Source organism: Doryrhamphus excisus, chromosome 20, assembly GCF_030265055.1.
Source record: "Doryrhamphus excisus isolate RoL2022-K1 chromosome 20, RoL_Dexc_1.0, whole genome shotgun sequence".
NCBI classification, from domain to species: domain Eukaryota; kingdom Metazoa; phylum Chordata; class Actinopteri; order Syngnathiformes; family Syngnathidae; genus Doryrhamphus; species Doryrhamphus excisus.
This window is the reverse complement of record NC_080485.1, coordinates 11,404,878-11,421,682: the sequence shown is the minus strand read 5'-3', so window position 1 is coordinate 11,421,682 and position 16,805 is coordinate 11,404,878. Positions and strand designations below refer to the sequence as shown.

Here is a 16,805-nt window from a genome sequence, read left to right as displayed (position 1 = left end):
GCCTGACTGTGTTAATTATTTCAGCAATATAGGATTCAATGTTAATGAATGGTACAATTACGAATACGATTTTTAATGTTACAGCCCTGTAGACATGAAATAAGACCCCTTTAGTCACATTTACGCCCCTATGTTTCACTGTTTACACCACATTGCAACTCTTATGCTGCAGGGACTCGAGAGGTCTGCTAGTGTCCCTAGCAAACTACTGAGCTAACAAGCTAACTAGTTAGCCTTGACTTTATCTCCTTTACCGATTTTACCGGGACCGATTATGCTCATTTTCAGCCCTTTGTGTTGCATTGTGGACTTTTATAGAACAGCTACACACGATAACCTACACATAAAGCTTTCTAGATCTTCCAGAATCTGCACCACTTTCTGCATTGTTTCCATAGATTCCCAAATGGTCTGTTTAATGTATTCCACCCACGGCCCGCCACCAGGTACGCCCATGTCACTGTGATTGGTCACAGTCCAAGCGCACCTGAAGACTTCGGATACGTAGGTCCGCGTGAAAACTCGATGTTGGGGGAAAAAAAAAACTCTCTGAAATCGAACATTCAGAGCCATCCCAAATGTCTTTCAGTGCTCACTTCCAAATACGCAAACCTAATTTTCTGTAAGTTTGGCATCATTTAACACAAGAATGCAATATTTTATCAACATTTATAGGTCATAAAAGTGAAAAAAGCTTAATAGGTCCCCTTTAAACTGAAGAAGCCAGAAACGTACCACTTCCACACAAGATTGGAGAAAGTTTCTTTTCTTCATGATTACATGCAGTGTTAAGGCAATGTAATGTAAGGTAATGTATCAATGTTTTGTGTTGAGGGGCGACTGTATTTCTATTATGAAAAGTCCGTTATCTCATTATTCTATGACTCGGCTGTATTACACATGCATTCCATCGTGCTGTGCCCTGGCCCGCCTCTTCAAATCATGCCAAAGGAGAGGAAGTACACCAGAGGCGAACGTGCTGGACTTTAGGTAGGAATTGTGTCCAAGATTGGTATAATTAGTCTCAAGTGAATATGCGCTTATACGTCCAAGCAAAACCTAAATAAGTGCAGTTTTAGTTTAGGTGATTACAGCTAGTGTCTGAACAAACATGGTCTAAAATGCAGAAATTGAGCTGAGTTCTCAAGTCACAGCGACCTTGCTACCAACACAAACAAAACAAAAGCGTTGTCATGTTAGAGGCTTTGTTACAAATCACCAGAGGAGATAACCATTACATTCACAAGAATGAATAGATGCATGGTGGAAGCCCACACATAGTAATTAAATGTGTAGGAGGTGGTTTAAGTGGTTGGATGCTATTATTTGCCTTGCAGTGCTGCATATACAACACTGGTTTATGGAAGGAGCAACAGCTCTTTGCTTTTTTTGTTTTCTTGCCTACCTGTAGCAGCTTCTCCGCTGTGGGCCTCTTCTTTGGATTCTTGGTCAGGGCTACTTTTACAAAATGGTGAAAGTTGTCTGTCCTGTGATGCAGTGTGAAGATGAAACATGGGAACAGAATGTAATTACAAAACTGAGCATGCCGTTTTAAGTGGATTTGAATGTAAAACTTGTCCACACGAACACAGATATTTTAAATGGTAGTAGTAGCATAGTTTTGGCCTTTTATCCACATGCAAACGTAGGTTTTTAGTGTTTAAAAATTGGGAAAACTCGGGCCATGGTGAAGATGATCAAAAATTCTGGTTTCAATGTTTGTTTTTGGCTTTTGTCATGAGAAATGTGCGACACTATTAACCCTGTTAATAGTAAAACAAAAGTAATTACGTTATTAAATTAAGAGTGCTAATTTAATTGCTTACATACTTTCTTTTAGTGCGCAGTTTGCATGTTCTCCCCGTGCGTGTGGTTTCCTCCCACATTCCAAAAACATGCTAGGTTAATTGGCGACTCCAAATTGTCTATAGGTATGAATGTGAGTGTGAATGGTTGTTTGTCTATATGTGCCCTGTGATTGGCTGTCGGCCAGTCCAGGGTGTACCCCGCCTCTCGCCTGAAGACAGCTGGCACAGCTGGGATAGGCTCCAGCATACCCTTGTGAGGATAAGCGGTAAACAAAATAAAGCAATGCTATTTCTGTGCAAGTGATTTTAATCATAATTGCACGTCTAATATCGCACTATATTGATGGACAGAGGTGATGTAAATGCACCACCAGGCTTGCCAAAATGCTGTGTGATTTTATGTGTGTGAAGATTATTTTAAGGGGTCCTATCCTGCTCATTTCCAGGGCTTTTAAAACAATAACACAGAGTGCCATGAAAATATCTGTCTTGGTGTGGACGTATATACTATATATAAATATATAACACCTTACCACTTGGCCTTGTCTTTCAACTTCGGCGGCTGGAAATTACTCTTAGTCATTAAGAAAAGAGCCCTGTGGATGGAAGAAAAGACAATGCGGTGAAACTGATTGCAATATTCTCAGTGTTTCATACAAACACACACCTCATGGGATGCAATTCAAACATGGGTGGCTGCAGTTCAGCCAGCTCTATTGCTGTGATGCCCACAGCCCAAATATCACACAACTGGTTGTAACCTCCTTTCCTCTCCACTGCTGCCACCTCTGGAGCCATCCTATGCAAGAGAAGGCACAAAGTGAAACATATGCTCTCCCTTTCACCAAATATTAGAATTTATATATATATATATATATATATATATATATATATATATATATATATATATATATATATATATATATATATATATTATACAAAACATAACATTCAGCGGCTAATAAGTCAAATTGTATCATCCTCCTTTTTGGGCGGACACAAATGACGTAGTTGTACATCAACAACTCACCAGTAAGGCGTCCCGATGAACGACTTCCTCTTGGCCAAAGTTGCTGTGATCTGCGCTGATACACCAAAGTCGGCTATGGACAAAACAGTGAGCAGATGGAAAAGGTCAAATTAAATATGGACAAGGAATGGCAAAACTAAAAGAAAGAAAAGGAAGTTCTTCTCACCTAGTTTCACATAGCCGTTGTCTGTCAGCAAGATGTTGGCACCCTGTTGGAGCACCCGAAAGCACGTCAGAAGACAACACAAAACAGGCTCGCGTCAAGTCCAATTAACTTGAGAAGCGCTTTCTTTATGCTTCGTTTGCTTTGTGACCGACTTCAGCTGCTTTTTGTGGACGGCAGACAGAACCGCACAACAGTGCACTGTCTCCCCAGCCTGGTTGGAGCCCATTGTGTCACCCAACATGCACTTGTGCACTTCACTTTAATAAACTGCTGTCATTTTTGCCCAACAATAGATGCAAAATCAAAAACCAGGAGAAATGTGTTGTACTGTATGTTGAGGATGTATTACATCATTACATTTGAAACTGCAACTGCAAATTTTAACAAACCTCACCTTGATGTCTCTGTGCATTTTGCCTTTATTATGAAGATAGTATAAACCCTAAAAAACAGAAATGGATAGCTGTCACATAATGCATCAATAAATTGCACTTAAATATTGAAAGGCCTGTGATAATTATAATCTGTGTAAGTTGAAATTACAGAATATGAGGCGCACTCTACCTGCAGGGTCTCCCGTGACATGTAGGCTATCTGAGATTCTAACAAAGGCCCGGTTACTGTGTCGACGACATGGACAGAAGAGAGAGAACCAGACATTGTGAACATGTAAACAAGCGTCACAGCAGAGGGGAATGTGTTTTTTGTGTGCGTTTGAGAGTGTATGTTTCACCATGATAGATGTCCTGTAGAGAACCTCCCCCGCAGTACTCCATGCTGATCCATAACTTGTCCCTCCTGCAGACAAACAGAAAACTAAGTACATCACACTCAAATGCAGAGAGTACTAGGCCGTTCATCGTTTTCTTCATCCCATTTTGCATCCTCTTTATTGTTTCTCTCATGTAGGTGTTATTGGAATTTACAGCATTTTTCATCCATGTGATTGCACCATTGTCCTATTGCGGGTTTTATGCTGTTTGTGGTTCATTTTTGTGTTTGGAGCGTTTGGACATCGCTGGCATTGCCCACCGCCACACTTTATCCACAAAACACACACACAAGTTAAGTGCAGACAACTTTCTTACCGGAGATAACTGCCGAAGTATGCTACGATGTTGGAGTGTTTACAGTCCTTCATCATCAAAATCTCCTGCTGGACGACGGCAAAGTCCTCCCCTGGAAAAGAACTCCGAGCCTTTAACCCTCAGATGCCAGCTGGACCGGCAGAGTACAGGAAGATGGAACAAGATCGCTCACCTGGCTCCAGTTTGATGACTTTGATAGCAGCCAGCTCCCCTGTGTTTACATTGCGAGCCTGGAGGAAGGAGACGGTGAAAGGGGAGGTTAGCAGGGAAAAGCCTCAGAAACAAGCGGTACTAATGCATGCTATTAATCATATTAAATGAAATGATAACTGGATATTTTTCCAATCTGAGCTCCAGCATATGAAGAGGATTTTAGCCATAAATTATAGAGGTGATCTATAAACAGGTTGAACCAAAAACAGTTGAAAAACAGTTGAAACAAACTAAGCACATCTTTGACATACTGTGACGTCAATTTGAATGGAGATGGATTCCTGACAAACCAGGAATTTTTTGAAAAAAATCAGCATATTGGCAGGACACTGAAGCAAATTTTCTATAAATAGAGAGCCGTGTTTACATCAGGCCACAGCAGCACTGGCGAGGAAGAGGAGTTTCTCTATGGAACGAACATGAATAAAAGATGAACCCAAGAGAGGAAATGTGAATTGCTCACTTCTCTCTCGGGCACAAGCATAGCTGCATAAAGACGGGTGAAAGTCTATTCACTGCGGTTATAACTCATTCAATCCCAAAAGCAGTCTCTCTTGGTACCGGCCATTTTTGATGAGTTTGACTGATTTTTCAAGGCACACAGAATACGAGTGCAAGGGCATTTGTGGCTGTTTTTCCTTGCTTAAAACTGCACCAAACATGCTCTCTTCTATTGTGGAGTTGCATCATTGCCTCTTTTTTCCTCTGGCACAAAAAACGTGAAAGCCATATGAATTAGTCTTTGGGAGTGGGCGGTCGGTTTGAATTTTTTTTTTTTTAAATAAATATGTATTAGTAGGGAATGGAAATATTCTTTCCAAAGTTACTTCCATTTTAAGAGTACTGGTACCATTTAGGCCAGTAGCATAAAAAGTCCAGCTTGGGGGCCATTTGTGTCATGCAATGCATCTTTCATTGGCCTGCGACACCCTATTTAAAATTTTTTATAAAAATAAAGAATTCTGGGAGCCTATCCCAGCTGTCTTCGGGCGAGAGGCGGGGTACACCATGAATTGGTCTCCAGCCAATCACAGGCTATCCTATTAATACAGTACAAATAAAATAAAGCTGATACAGTTGAAGTGTTTAACATGTCTTGAACTAGATGGATAATAAACAAAAAAATAACAAGGTTTCTCTATGCATTTTTTCTTACTGTAATGAGGGCTCTTAATGTAGCCCTCAAAAAGGACTTATGCCAGGATATACGATAGTACCCATCCTTTCAAGGAATAGACACTCGGAAGGTAGTGTGATAACACCTCGACCTTGAAGACACCAACATAATAATATTGTGCGGTTCTCAAACCGTGCACACAGTGTGACAGACGCCCCCATGTGCCCTGATCCTGACTGCAACCTTGCCTGTGTATTTAGCCAACAGCATGTAAACAACAGGCCGTGACATTTCACACAGTGCTCTGCTCTCTTTATTATTAGAGATGTACATCTGAGGTGGATCCTTGTAGTGGAGAGCAGTGAGAAGAAGAAACTCTCTAATAAAAGACGTGCCACGTCTGTCTAAATGTGACTTAAAATGTCACCGCGAGGACATTTTCGACATGGAGAGAGAATAAAAAATAATTTGAGGTTTTGTCTAGCAAGCATGCAAAGAGCTATGGCTCCCATTGAAGAGACAAGCAGTGAACAGGGGAAGATTGACAGTCTGCAGTACAACAACACAACACAGAGCAACAACATAACACAAAACAAAGCCGTGGCAGGAGGGGAGGAGACAAAGAGACGTCCAGATAGGAGAAAAGCGAGCAGAGAGAGACACAGCAGTGTCGTCAGTCTGCAGACAAGACCAGTGATGACTCATACAGCCTGAAAAGGCAACAAGGCACACTTGAATGAGTCCAATTGATTAGCCTCGTCGAGACCATGTCGAGTTAGCGTCTTGTGTCGCGGTTCGATTCCCGGTTTGCTTTTTCTTAATGAAAATCATATGGGTTTAAATGAAGACGCCGTCATTTTAATTCGGGGTCAGAGTCATACTAGAAATGGCTCGACTCGCTGACTGTTGTTATACAATCAGAGCACTTGACAATACAGCCCAGTCACACACAAGCACACAGATAATAGCCGAGCTGCCACGGTCGTCAACCGTGACGAATTACACAAGAACAATTCATTCCGCCTATTGCAGCGGGACACTACGCGAGTCTGACGTCTGATCTGTGATGTCACTAATTCCTCTTGTCCATCTTACTAAATTGAATCAGTAATCTTAAAAGGTCCCCTATTATGCAGAGATAAAGAGATCATTTTTTCATCATGTTATGAACTGCATGGACTTGATACCATCTCTGACCCGCCCACCAGCTAGATGAGCCCGGCCCGTGACAAGACTGTGATAAGTTTGAGTGTCTGAAGTAGAATTCAATATTAATAAACAAAATATTTTCTTAGTTGGAGCATCGAAAACCTGTTTATGACTTTCTAGATACAATTTTTACATTATTAGAACCATCTTGGTATGAAATATAGCCACCTTTCCACTCATATTAAACAATATATTAGATACAATCATAGAAAATAAGCCATTTAAGACATAAATAAGACTAGTGTTTATTATTATACCTGTTGTGAGATAATTACTAAATATTAAAAGCCCGTCATTGGTGATCAAGTGTTACTAGTGACACCTAGTGGCCAGTGCCGTTCACTAACATATACTGTATTAACGTTCATTACCTGTATTTTTATTTTAATTAATTTAGAACACTTTCACGCTGCTATTAAATTGTAACGCTAGCACTGTAGCGATGCTAGTGTTGCTAACATTTGTGTCCTCCTGTTCCACTCCTTAATGTTAAGATGTTGGTATATGATAATGGGAGACAATAGGAGACACTTCTTGGAGACACACACTCTGTCAACAAACACAGGTCATTAGGATTAAAGCTACAGACACACTAAACGACATGTCAGGGCTCTACTCTGGCTGGCTCACTTAATGTGAATGAAATGCTGTCGTCATGAGGAGAAGGAATGTTTGTGTGGGGAAGTATTTCCCTGGAGGACCGCTTAATCTTGGCAGCATATAACGACCTGAAATGTTGGAGAAAGTTGGCGAAAAAAAACACTTACAGAATGTAAATGAAGCTAGCTTGGTTAGCATAGTTTAGCAGAGTATGCTAGTGCTCGTGTTGTGTGTGAGACATGTGTGAGTGTTCACACCATACTGTTTTTTTGTTTTTTTTAACCACTTGTTTACGTAAGTCTGCAAGTTCTGGGTGAAATAAAAAAAAAACGTGATTACTAATCTTGCGGCCATCTCGTCTTAACGTACACAGCACACTTCCAGCCCTCAAAATAACAGCAGACATTTAAAGTGTATGTTCTTCTTGCACAACACTGGAGAAATGTTGCCCCCACCCATAATTAGCACCTCCACCACAATGCATGCGAGTAAAATAGTTGGCACGGTGGTGTACAAGTGTGGCATTTCACTCTCTACGACGAAGAACAGACAAATCCATTGCAACTTATCAATGCAACCATAGCGATGGGAGAGTCATTCTTAATCCAGTGTGTGTGTGTGTGTGTGTGTGTGTGTGTGTGTGTGTGTGCCAAGGTTAACCAACAATGGTCAGAGTTCATGTCATGGTTAAGTACCCTTTCACCAACCCCCCCCCCCCCCCAGAAAGATCCCATCCAAGGCCTGCACTCCAGTTTGATTAATGATTAAACAGGATCAAAATAACTTCACCAATGGAAAACTTAACAGGGTTTAGATTAAAACAGACTAATCTATGCTAATGTGAGGACACAGTTAAACAGGATACTGTTTAGCTTGGTACAAAAACAACAGTAGTAGTTTTCCAACAAGCAGTTTAAGGCTTCAAACATGTTGCATTCGTCAAACAGGTGTCATGAGGGAAAACAGATATACAAGTTGCACTGGACTATTTAGAAACTCGTTTAAATACTGTGCCACTCGCGAGACTGGGGTGGCTAAAATCATCACACTGAAGCCCAACACTCAAAGGTTAGCTAAGAGATGTACAAGTACCTATACGAGTTTAAATAAAAACACAACTTTTTCCCATAAAGCATTTCTTCAAAACAGAGCAGTTCATTGGCCACTGCTGCCAGTGCGCTGCAACGACTCATTAAGCTGCCTTTGTCCACCAGAGGGAGCTCATGAGCAGACAGTAAATGTTGTCTTGTTCTCGTGTATCGTCTATTCAACTGAGTGTCTCATGTCAAACCTAATGAATTAACATTTAAAAAGTTACATTGGATACATATTTTAATATAAAAGCGGAAAATACCGTATTAGTGGCATCATAATTACGCTATTGGCACACAAAAATAACTAAAATACTCCATTCATGATGTTTCAAAATATATCCAAGTAGGAGTTTTGTTACAGAGTACGTTGAGACTGATTATTTACATTAATTAACATACTACATCTCTGTGGGTGGACGCACTCCCACACTGCACCTTGTCTTGTATGCATGAATTTATGTCTTTGCGGAAGCTAACATACACTTTAATGAAATCTTGCACTCTCTGAATCTGATGTATTTTCAGTGGAGGAGCACTAGCAAAAACAGGATGGTTTGTGGGGTGGGCCCCCTCTTCAATGGCGACTCTACCAGCCATCTGTGTGTGTGACGTCACAAATACACAATCGCCTTGGTGTTGTGGGCGGGTCACGCTGCAGCCCTCCGCTCAGCCGTCTTCCTCTGCTGGTGCGGCGTGAAACAATAGGACATGAGGGCATGCGCGCGCATACACACTCGTACACATACACACTCGCACAAAGGAAGCCAGGACAGGACTCCTGCATTCCTGCACCATGGTCGTCCAGATGTCTCACAAACACACAACAATGTCTGGTGAAAGGAAATTGCTACTATAAGCACATTATAACAGCTACCTGCATCGGTCTTGCATTAAATCCAGCTGGAGTGTTTGAACATCCACACGCATGCACACCCACACACACACACACACAGCTTCAAAGTTCACCGATAAAGGCCTTTGTTAATCCTATTCCATGTTTCAGATGTAAGCGACTTTAATACAATGACTTCAATCAGTAGAAAGTCACAAAACTCAGCACAGACCTCAACCTAAATATGTCCGTCTGGCTTGTTGTGATTTTGATTTTTTAATCCATGACATGAAGCGCCATACTGTTCCACTCCAGTCCTGTTTGTGGCAGTCATGTGAGTTAAATTGCATGTTTAACAGTTAAAAGTTTGTTGTTCTGTCATTTTTGATTAAAGTTAAAAGGAACCATGCAAAACTGTCCACAACGACAATGAATACATTGCTGCCATTCCCATTCAATTGCTTGTATAAGACATCAAATTAAAAGCACAAATGAATACTGACTAACCGTCTGTGCGAGCCTGGAGTTTGTTTTTCAGGGAGAAGATGATAGTAGCTTGGTTTGATGTGTGTGGGCACAGGCGCACGGGACGGGAATGGCAACAATGTCTTCAATGGCATTGTGGAAAGTTCTGTATAGCTCGTCTTTAATGTTAATCCAAAAAGACGAAAGGACCAATTTCTCGCACACAACAAACACACAAACGGTTTGCTTCACTGGCATTAAAGAGATGAGTGACGTGAACAATGATGTGACGTCAGAGTAAAATTTATTTCTCTGTACAGCGGTACCTGTACCTATGATAGTAAACAAAAAAACGTACATTTGTGTACAACCACAGCAAAAAAATTAGCAGGCTTTTTTGTACTTCTTAAATTCAATAGTCTATCTTGCAATTTGGGCCACCACTTGTAATTAAGGGTTGATGGTGACTCCTGCATCCAAACCAGTTGAGTACCACTGTTGTAAACTATGCATCATGGTATTTAGTTTATTTGTGGGATCCAAAATGACAGAAAAAACAAAAACAATCCTAAACAAAAGGGGTAAAATACTAAAACTAAAACCGAATCACACGAAACAGGGTGTTCGAAAACCGATCTTAGATGTAAATGTAATTTTTAAAAGCAAAATTCACACACTCGAAAATTGCAACATGCATTCACATTCAATTCCATGTTACTAGCAAGGAGCCCTACTTTACACAATGTGTGACTGTGACTGTACTTCCTCAATGTGAAGCCACACTCACCCTCACCTCGTAGGGACAGGAACGTCATCCTATTCAAACATCAAACCCCACTGTAGGTCGCATCCTGCCTGACGGTAAATATTTGAGAAGCGCCGCTATTTTGGCTCGGCAGACATGTTGACAAATGAGTGCCACAAATCAATAAGAATGGCGTCTTCGGAGGAACTCCGCCGTCTGGAGTTTGTCAGAAAAGCCTGAGTCATCGTTACTAAACAGTTCAAAGCGGGATGCTCACACTTGTTCAGCCTGTGAGCTATTTTTAAAATGACCAAAATGTCCACCAAGACCTACCTCCAACTATCTAACAGGTAAATTTTGAAATAGTGCTGGAAATATTCCTGATTAGTATTTCAAATTCACATTTTCAAAGTTTACAGGAAATCAAAATACTTGATATCATAATCATATTCAATACGGCAATAAAGATAATTACACATACTTCCACAATAGTTGTGTAGCGCTAATATGTCAGCTACATAGCATTCATTGGGCCACACAGTAAACATATAGATGCTAACCGCCTGTCTTGCTGGTGGCTTCTCATAGAGATCAATGTAAGTCATACTGCACAAACGACTCTCTTTCATTAAAAAAAATTGCGTTATAGCGCTGTCTGTGTTCCCGCAGGGGTAAAAAGCAGTTGGTATTAAAAAAAAAATGCTGACTGCCGGGCTGAGTTGCAGGGATTCCAAAAAGTTCAATGTCGTCATAGAGATTTTGCGGTGAAAACTTTTTGTTTCCTCAAAGTCTACTGAAAAATAGAACACGGACATGTTTAATGGAAATGCATTGACCACTACTGACGTGTTGAGTTTAACCGTGACACCTTGTCAGGGGCCTACTTACCATTAGGTAAACATAGGCAATTACCTGGGAGCCCAAGATTTCCATTTAGGGTCCCTTAAACATCTCATAGAACCAGATTGTTGCTTTACCCCTTTGATTAGCGTATTGGGCCCCAATGTTTGGGTTTGACTTGGGCCCCCAAATGACTAAATATGTCCCTGTAACTTGTTTGTTGTGAAAGAAACCTACTCTTATTATTTTGGGAAATCACAAAGCGGCACCCTCTGGTTGATTAATTGCATACACAACGCTTAGCTGTGTTTTACAGTGTTAACTTCTTTTTACACTTGCATGACAGACCAAAATGTTGAAATGATTACTGAGAACACTGCCTTTACAACTAATAATGATTTCATGATGGTGTCAGTTTGACTTGAGAACAGATGAATTTAACCTCCATCACAGAGGAATGCTTTGAAATGTATCCGGAGGTACATTAGAGCGGAATGGATTCCGGGTGATACTAGTCTTACTTGGAACCACAATTCTTTTACAATAATAACAGAAATGAATGACCTTATATTTACTTTGGGACACATCACCTCCAGAAATGAGCCTGATTTGTAAAAAATGATTTCTAAACATTAGCGCTTCCCTTGCACAAATATGACACGACCATGTGTCAGGAGGCTCGTCTTTCTCCAAGCCAATGATGCTCCTCTGCTGCAGTGCAACAAAACAGTCGAGGAAAAACACAGTAGCCGGCTTCACACTTTGCTTCCTGCTCAAACATTCCGATCCAAGTCACAGATTTTCACACAGCGGTAGAACCAAATATAGTCATCGATGATGGTTTACCGAGCAGCAGCGTGCTTACAGGGGACATCCCATAATGCAGAGGGCTTTCAGGTTTGAGCCTCCAAGTGGCTAGAAGCCAACTAGTTACGACACCTTGCAGTGTTTGGATACACGTTTATATTGCAGCTCAACTCCATGATGAATGGCTATATGATAACAGATCCAGTAGGAGCAATAAAGGCTCTGCGGGCAAGTTTGTCAAATGTTGCAAGTGGCTTGCAACATGCCAAGATAAAGCACCTAAAATTAGAAACACACATGATCCACTCCACTTAGGGAGGCATGCGAGATGTGAAATACAAAAAGGAAAGTTGCCAAAAAAAAAAATTAGCAAAAAAAAAAACAATAACACCTTTGTCCTCAGCAGGACCGAGAAATCTTTTGGTTTCAGGGCACATTTATCGCCCTGTGAACCGCAACAAAGAGCCTGGAAGCAGACCAAAAGTCATCAAGTTGTATTAGGAGTCGATCTTACTCGTTTGTAATACTGACGCTCTGTTGTAGCTCAAGCAGGGAAACCAAATATTACAAACACCTCTTAAAGGGAACCTATTATGCTCATTTGTACGGAGTTGTGGACTCCTATAGAGTAGCTACACACAATAACCAGCACAGAAAATGTTGTAGTTCTTCCACAATCTCCACCTATTCAGCTGTATTTCTCTGGATTTCATGGTTACAGCGAAAACAGTCTGTATTAATGTATTCCACCCACGGCCCGCCTCCATGGACGCCCACTCTGCTGTGGTTGGTTCCAGTTTGTGCCCTTAACTTTACAGGAGTTGATAATAAACTGCAATTTCAACCACTGCTGAGTGCATAAAAAGACTTCCGGTTTGTGCCGCTAACTTCCGGAAGTAGAAACTGGACACGCCGAAGTTTCTCAAGAAAAGAGGTTACTTCAAGATGTCTTTCAATGATAAGTAGCTTTATCATTTAGGTGTTTTCTACAGCATTAGTAACGTATGTATTGTGGGACTACCAGAGTCTAAAAAATGTGGGTAGAGCCACTAATTGTGGTGGGAAAAGGCTTTCATAGAGAAGCGGTTTTGATCCATGACTTGCACAAAATAAACACAGTCAGGACATTGATAAACTGCTTGCCCTTTGTACTCTTCCACACAACCAAGGCGTAGGGCTTAGCAAGTTCGTCATCAGGAACTCCGGAACTCCGACCACTTGTGCCTGATGGGGGCATCTTTAGGAATTGCAAACAAATGTGGCTTTCCCGTATGAGGCATTCCCAGCAAGTAAACAGCGGAGCAGCGCTTGGGAGAGGGCAGAGAGTTTACGTATATAAGGAAGTCTGCCCATCTGTGACATCACAAAGGGGGAGTTTTGCCACGCCTTTTCAAACCGAGCGTTTTGAGCCATCTCAAACTTCTTTCAGAGCTCCCTTCAAATGCGCAAACTGAAACTTTGGCATCATTTAAAACGAGATTACTACATTCTAAATACATTTATAAGTCAGAAAAGTGAAAAAAAGCACAATAGGTCCCCTTTAAGTATAATACAATGCAATTCTACACCTTATATTGTTCAATATAAGCATTATTAATGGTGCTATGGCCTACTATATACTGTATGTGTATTGTATAATACACTTATTCTCAAATACAGCGTTGTTACTGTGCATCTGCATTCCACTTTGTCAACAATAACATGCATATTTACTACTCCCCTAGTATTGAATTTAAATAATGAGCACTAATAATACTTATCTCCTGCGAGCGCCGCTCCAAGGAAAAATTTTTATTACATACACAAGTGCAGTCCAATTGGATTGACATCATTAACAATGTTTATTATTACTATTGTGGCTGTAGTTGTGCGCTGCATCATACTAAGAGCTGCTTGTAATATCACATCACGCTGTGTTTTGCGCTAGTTTTTGAGAGAGCCTCATGTCTACAGACCAAAATTAAATTTTTTAATAATTTATGGGAGCGCATACGTGAAGGAACAAATCCTGGACATGATGTACTTGGTTGGACTACCTTTATGGCACATATTCGCCATGGCACCATTTCCACAAGCTTCTGCAATGTCCCAACATTTAACTTTTTGCCCAGTTTCACCATTGTCCTTCCATGTGTAGATGTTTCCTCATGCCAATAACGTGCCTCTTCTGAAACAGACGAACATCTTGTTAAATTTAACACGTGATGCACTACTGACAGCATCAGTCAGTGTTAAATAACACATTGCCAGCTGACTCGTAATCACCCTTGCAGTAATTATCCAATGGGAGGCTCTTACCTATTTGCTAAGTTAGATCAAGGTGGTGACCTTTCTTTCGGCCAAGCAGTGTATTAGAAGCAGCTCTCAGTATGCGGCAGTGCAATTCTACACCACTACAAATGAATAAACAATTGAGCATGTGTGTGAAGGCCGCATTGTGCAAGTGTTGCTAATGTTGTGACAGGTAAGTATGCACAAACACTTGCACAATGAATAATGGCTCGAGCATAGAATGTAATGTACTTCTCAAAAGTGCTGTAGTTCCCATGGATGCCTCGATCGGACGACGTGTGTTACGTGTACTTTGTCTGGTGGCCTCACGCGCCCAAAAGACCATGAAGTTTTTTCCGGGTCATATACACTCAGAGGGCTTTCCTTTTCAGAATGTGCTGGCAGGCGGACCAAGACCCATCTCTCTGGGTCCATTATTGTCATTTTTGGTCCGGTTCAAAACAACTCTATTCTGGTTTGTTTGGTTCGGGCCAAAAACAACCTGTGTGAGATGATTGCATCACCAGATTAAAAAAAAATGTGACCATAACCGTAGCAAAACCCAATGCACAGCTGAGTAACGAGTTGACAGCTTGGGTTCTTGGTTCGTGGGCTAGCGTGAGCGGGATCTGTGGATGAAAGGTTCGAGCCCTGACAGGTTGCAGGCTGCCTGCCTGGACCAGAGTGCCGGACTACAGAAGTGAACCCACACATTTTGCTTCACTTTTACTGGAATTCACATCTAATTAACAAGCAGTAAAAGCCCAGCCATCATGTCCTGAGAGCTCTGCTCCCAGACATAGGGCCTTGGCTGATTGTTGACCAGAGATAAGGGACATTATTCACAATAAAAATCTAACTGCCGACATAGAAATTGGGTCACCTCGTTCTGTAACAACCCCCCGCCTGGTACATTACAGCCATAGAAGGTAGAGGAGGACAATAAACGGTGTTAATGTTGTTGTTGTTGCTGTTATCGCAGCTTGCTAGCTTGGGGCTCAACGCAGGGCAGCTGTCACTATGAACCAAAGCAAGAGGCAGCTAGCGTCGGAGAAAAGGAGAAGCGATTGGCGCTTCCAGGTGTCAGTAAGGGAGCATTCGGAACTTAAAAGTTGTGATATTACGTCAAAGTTCCTACGGAACTGCTGGAGCCAGGTTAGCATCGCGATGCTATCATCGGTTGAGTCCAATGTCGGACAGCTAGCGCTCGCTCGCTCTCTCTCTATCACACACACACACACACAATCTCACACACTTGCTCGCTATGCGCTGCGTTTTGACATCTCATTTCGCTTTAGATTTTTTGCACAGCTTGTCGGCTACTTTTGCGAAAAGTCCAAATGTAACGTAAATGATTGGATTTAAGATATGTAAAAACCAGCTAAAGTGGGGACGTAAGCTAAACATCAGCTTCATGTGTATTATGATCATATGTATCTAAACCTGCAACAGCTTCGAGTTTTTGGCGCAGTTTGCACTAACGTTGTTGACAATATCTGCAATATTACGAAATATATAAGAAGCCGAAATGCACAGTTCTGCTACAAATGCCTCAAACACAGTGTCCGATAATGGAACCCACTCACTGCTACCCCCTCACTGCAGCTTTTTACCTTGTACACATCTCCGTACGTGCCGCTTCCTATCCTCTGGATCAGTTCGAAATCCTCCTGCGGATTCCTCCGGGACAGGTCGACGCTGGAGTTCATCATGGCCACTGTCGTTCAGAGCGCCCGACGCGCTCGGTTGACAGACACCAGCGATGTGTGAAGGCGGATAATTTTAAAGAAAAACATACGGCGTCAGAAAATAGCCACCCGAACCCACTCCTGCTCCAACATGGCGTCCGCCGTGCAGTGAGCATGCGCAATAGACGTGCTCTCGTCCATGTAGGCAGAGGGAGCTTAATGTTTGTTCACAGTACTGTAGTTAAACATTTAAATATAATGTATATTTATATATTAATTTTAATTATAAAACCAACCCCATTCAGAATCATACAGTCCTATTTAGCCCAGTACATACTATAATTAGTATGTTAGTGTGATTCTGCAAAATATGAAATAAGAAGCTAATCATACAACAAACAAGCAGTTGATGTTTGCTAAATACAAGGATGAAGAGTCTTGAACCAGTCATGATGTGCTTTATATATCATTATATTGACAGTTACTCTGGTACAAATAATGTCATTGTATGGTCATATCACCTCATACTTCGGTACAAGGTACATTATTAAAAAAAAACAACTTAAAATGTATTATGGAAAGCAGGAAGTGAACAAATGTAACAGTTACTGATTGTAAAAGTACCAGATGGAGGGGTAGGATTTAATAAGCTTTGCTTCTTCCTACTCCTTTTGGACATGTGGAACTGTGAACTGATTATGTGATGCATTCAATTGTAATCTGATGCATGTTCAAATGAAATTAAACCATTACCATTCCAAACCTACAATATCAAGAGTGGAGTTAGTTGCACCTTGTGCTCATGAATTAAGCCATTGATGTCATTGATGCC

General features: G+C 41.3%; 1 protein-coding gene across 7 annotated transcripts in view; it reads right to left on the bottom strand.

The window, feature by feature from the left end:
* The window catches only part of LOC131107837 (mitogen-activated protein kinase kinase kinase kinase 3-like), a 33,374-nt gene extending 17,243 nt beyond the window's left edge, over nucleotides 1-16,131 (bottom strand). For 5 of the 7 annotated variants that reach the window (XM_058058226.1, XM_058058227.1, XM_058058229.1 and 2 more), the window contains exons 1-11: nucleotides 15,899-16,131; nucleotides 4,265-4,322; nucleotides 4,093-4,183; nucleotides 3,738-3,802; nucleotides 3,569-3,624; nucleotides 3,399-3,446; nucleotides 3,005-3,047; nucleotides 2,839-2,911; nucleotides 2,476-2,607; nucleotides 2,342-2,404; nucleotides 1,406-1,487 (exon numbers count right to left, since the gene is read on the bottom strand). In XM_058058226.1, the coding sequence (XP_057914209.1) occupies nucleotides 1,406-1,487; nucleotides 2,342-2,404; nucleotides 2,476-2,607; nucleotides 2,839-2,911; nucleotides 3,005-3,047; nucleotides 3,399-3,446; nucleotides 3,569-3,624; nucleotides 3,738-3,802; nucleotides 4,093-4,183; nucleotides 4,265-4,322; nucleotides 15,899-15,997 (810 nt within the window). In that variant the 5' untranslated portion in view covers nucleotides 15,998-16,131. Of the gene's footprint in view, nucleotides 1-1,405; nucleotides 1,488-2,341; nucleotides 2,405-2,475; nucleotides 2,608-2,838; nucleotides 2,912-3,004; nucleotides 3,048-3,398; nucleotides 3,447-3,568; nucleotides 3,625-3,737; nucleotides 3,803-4,092; nucleotides 4,184-4,264; nucleotides 4,323-10,409; nucleotides 10,786-15,898 lie in introns of those variants that run through there. The other 2 variants (XM_058058231.1, XM_058058232.1) reach the window with 2 other exon arrangements.
* Nucleotides 16,132-16,805: the final 674 nt, after the last annotated feature.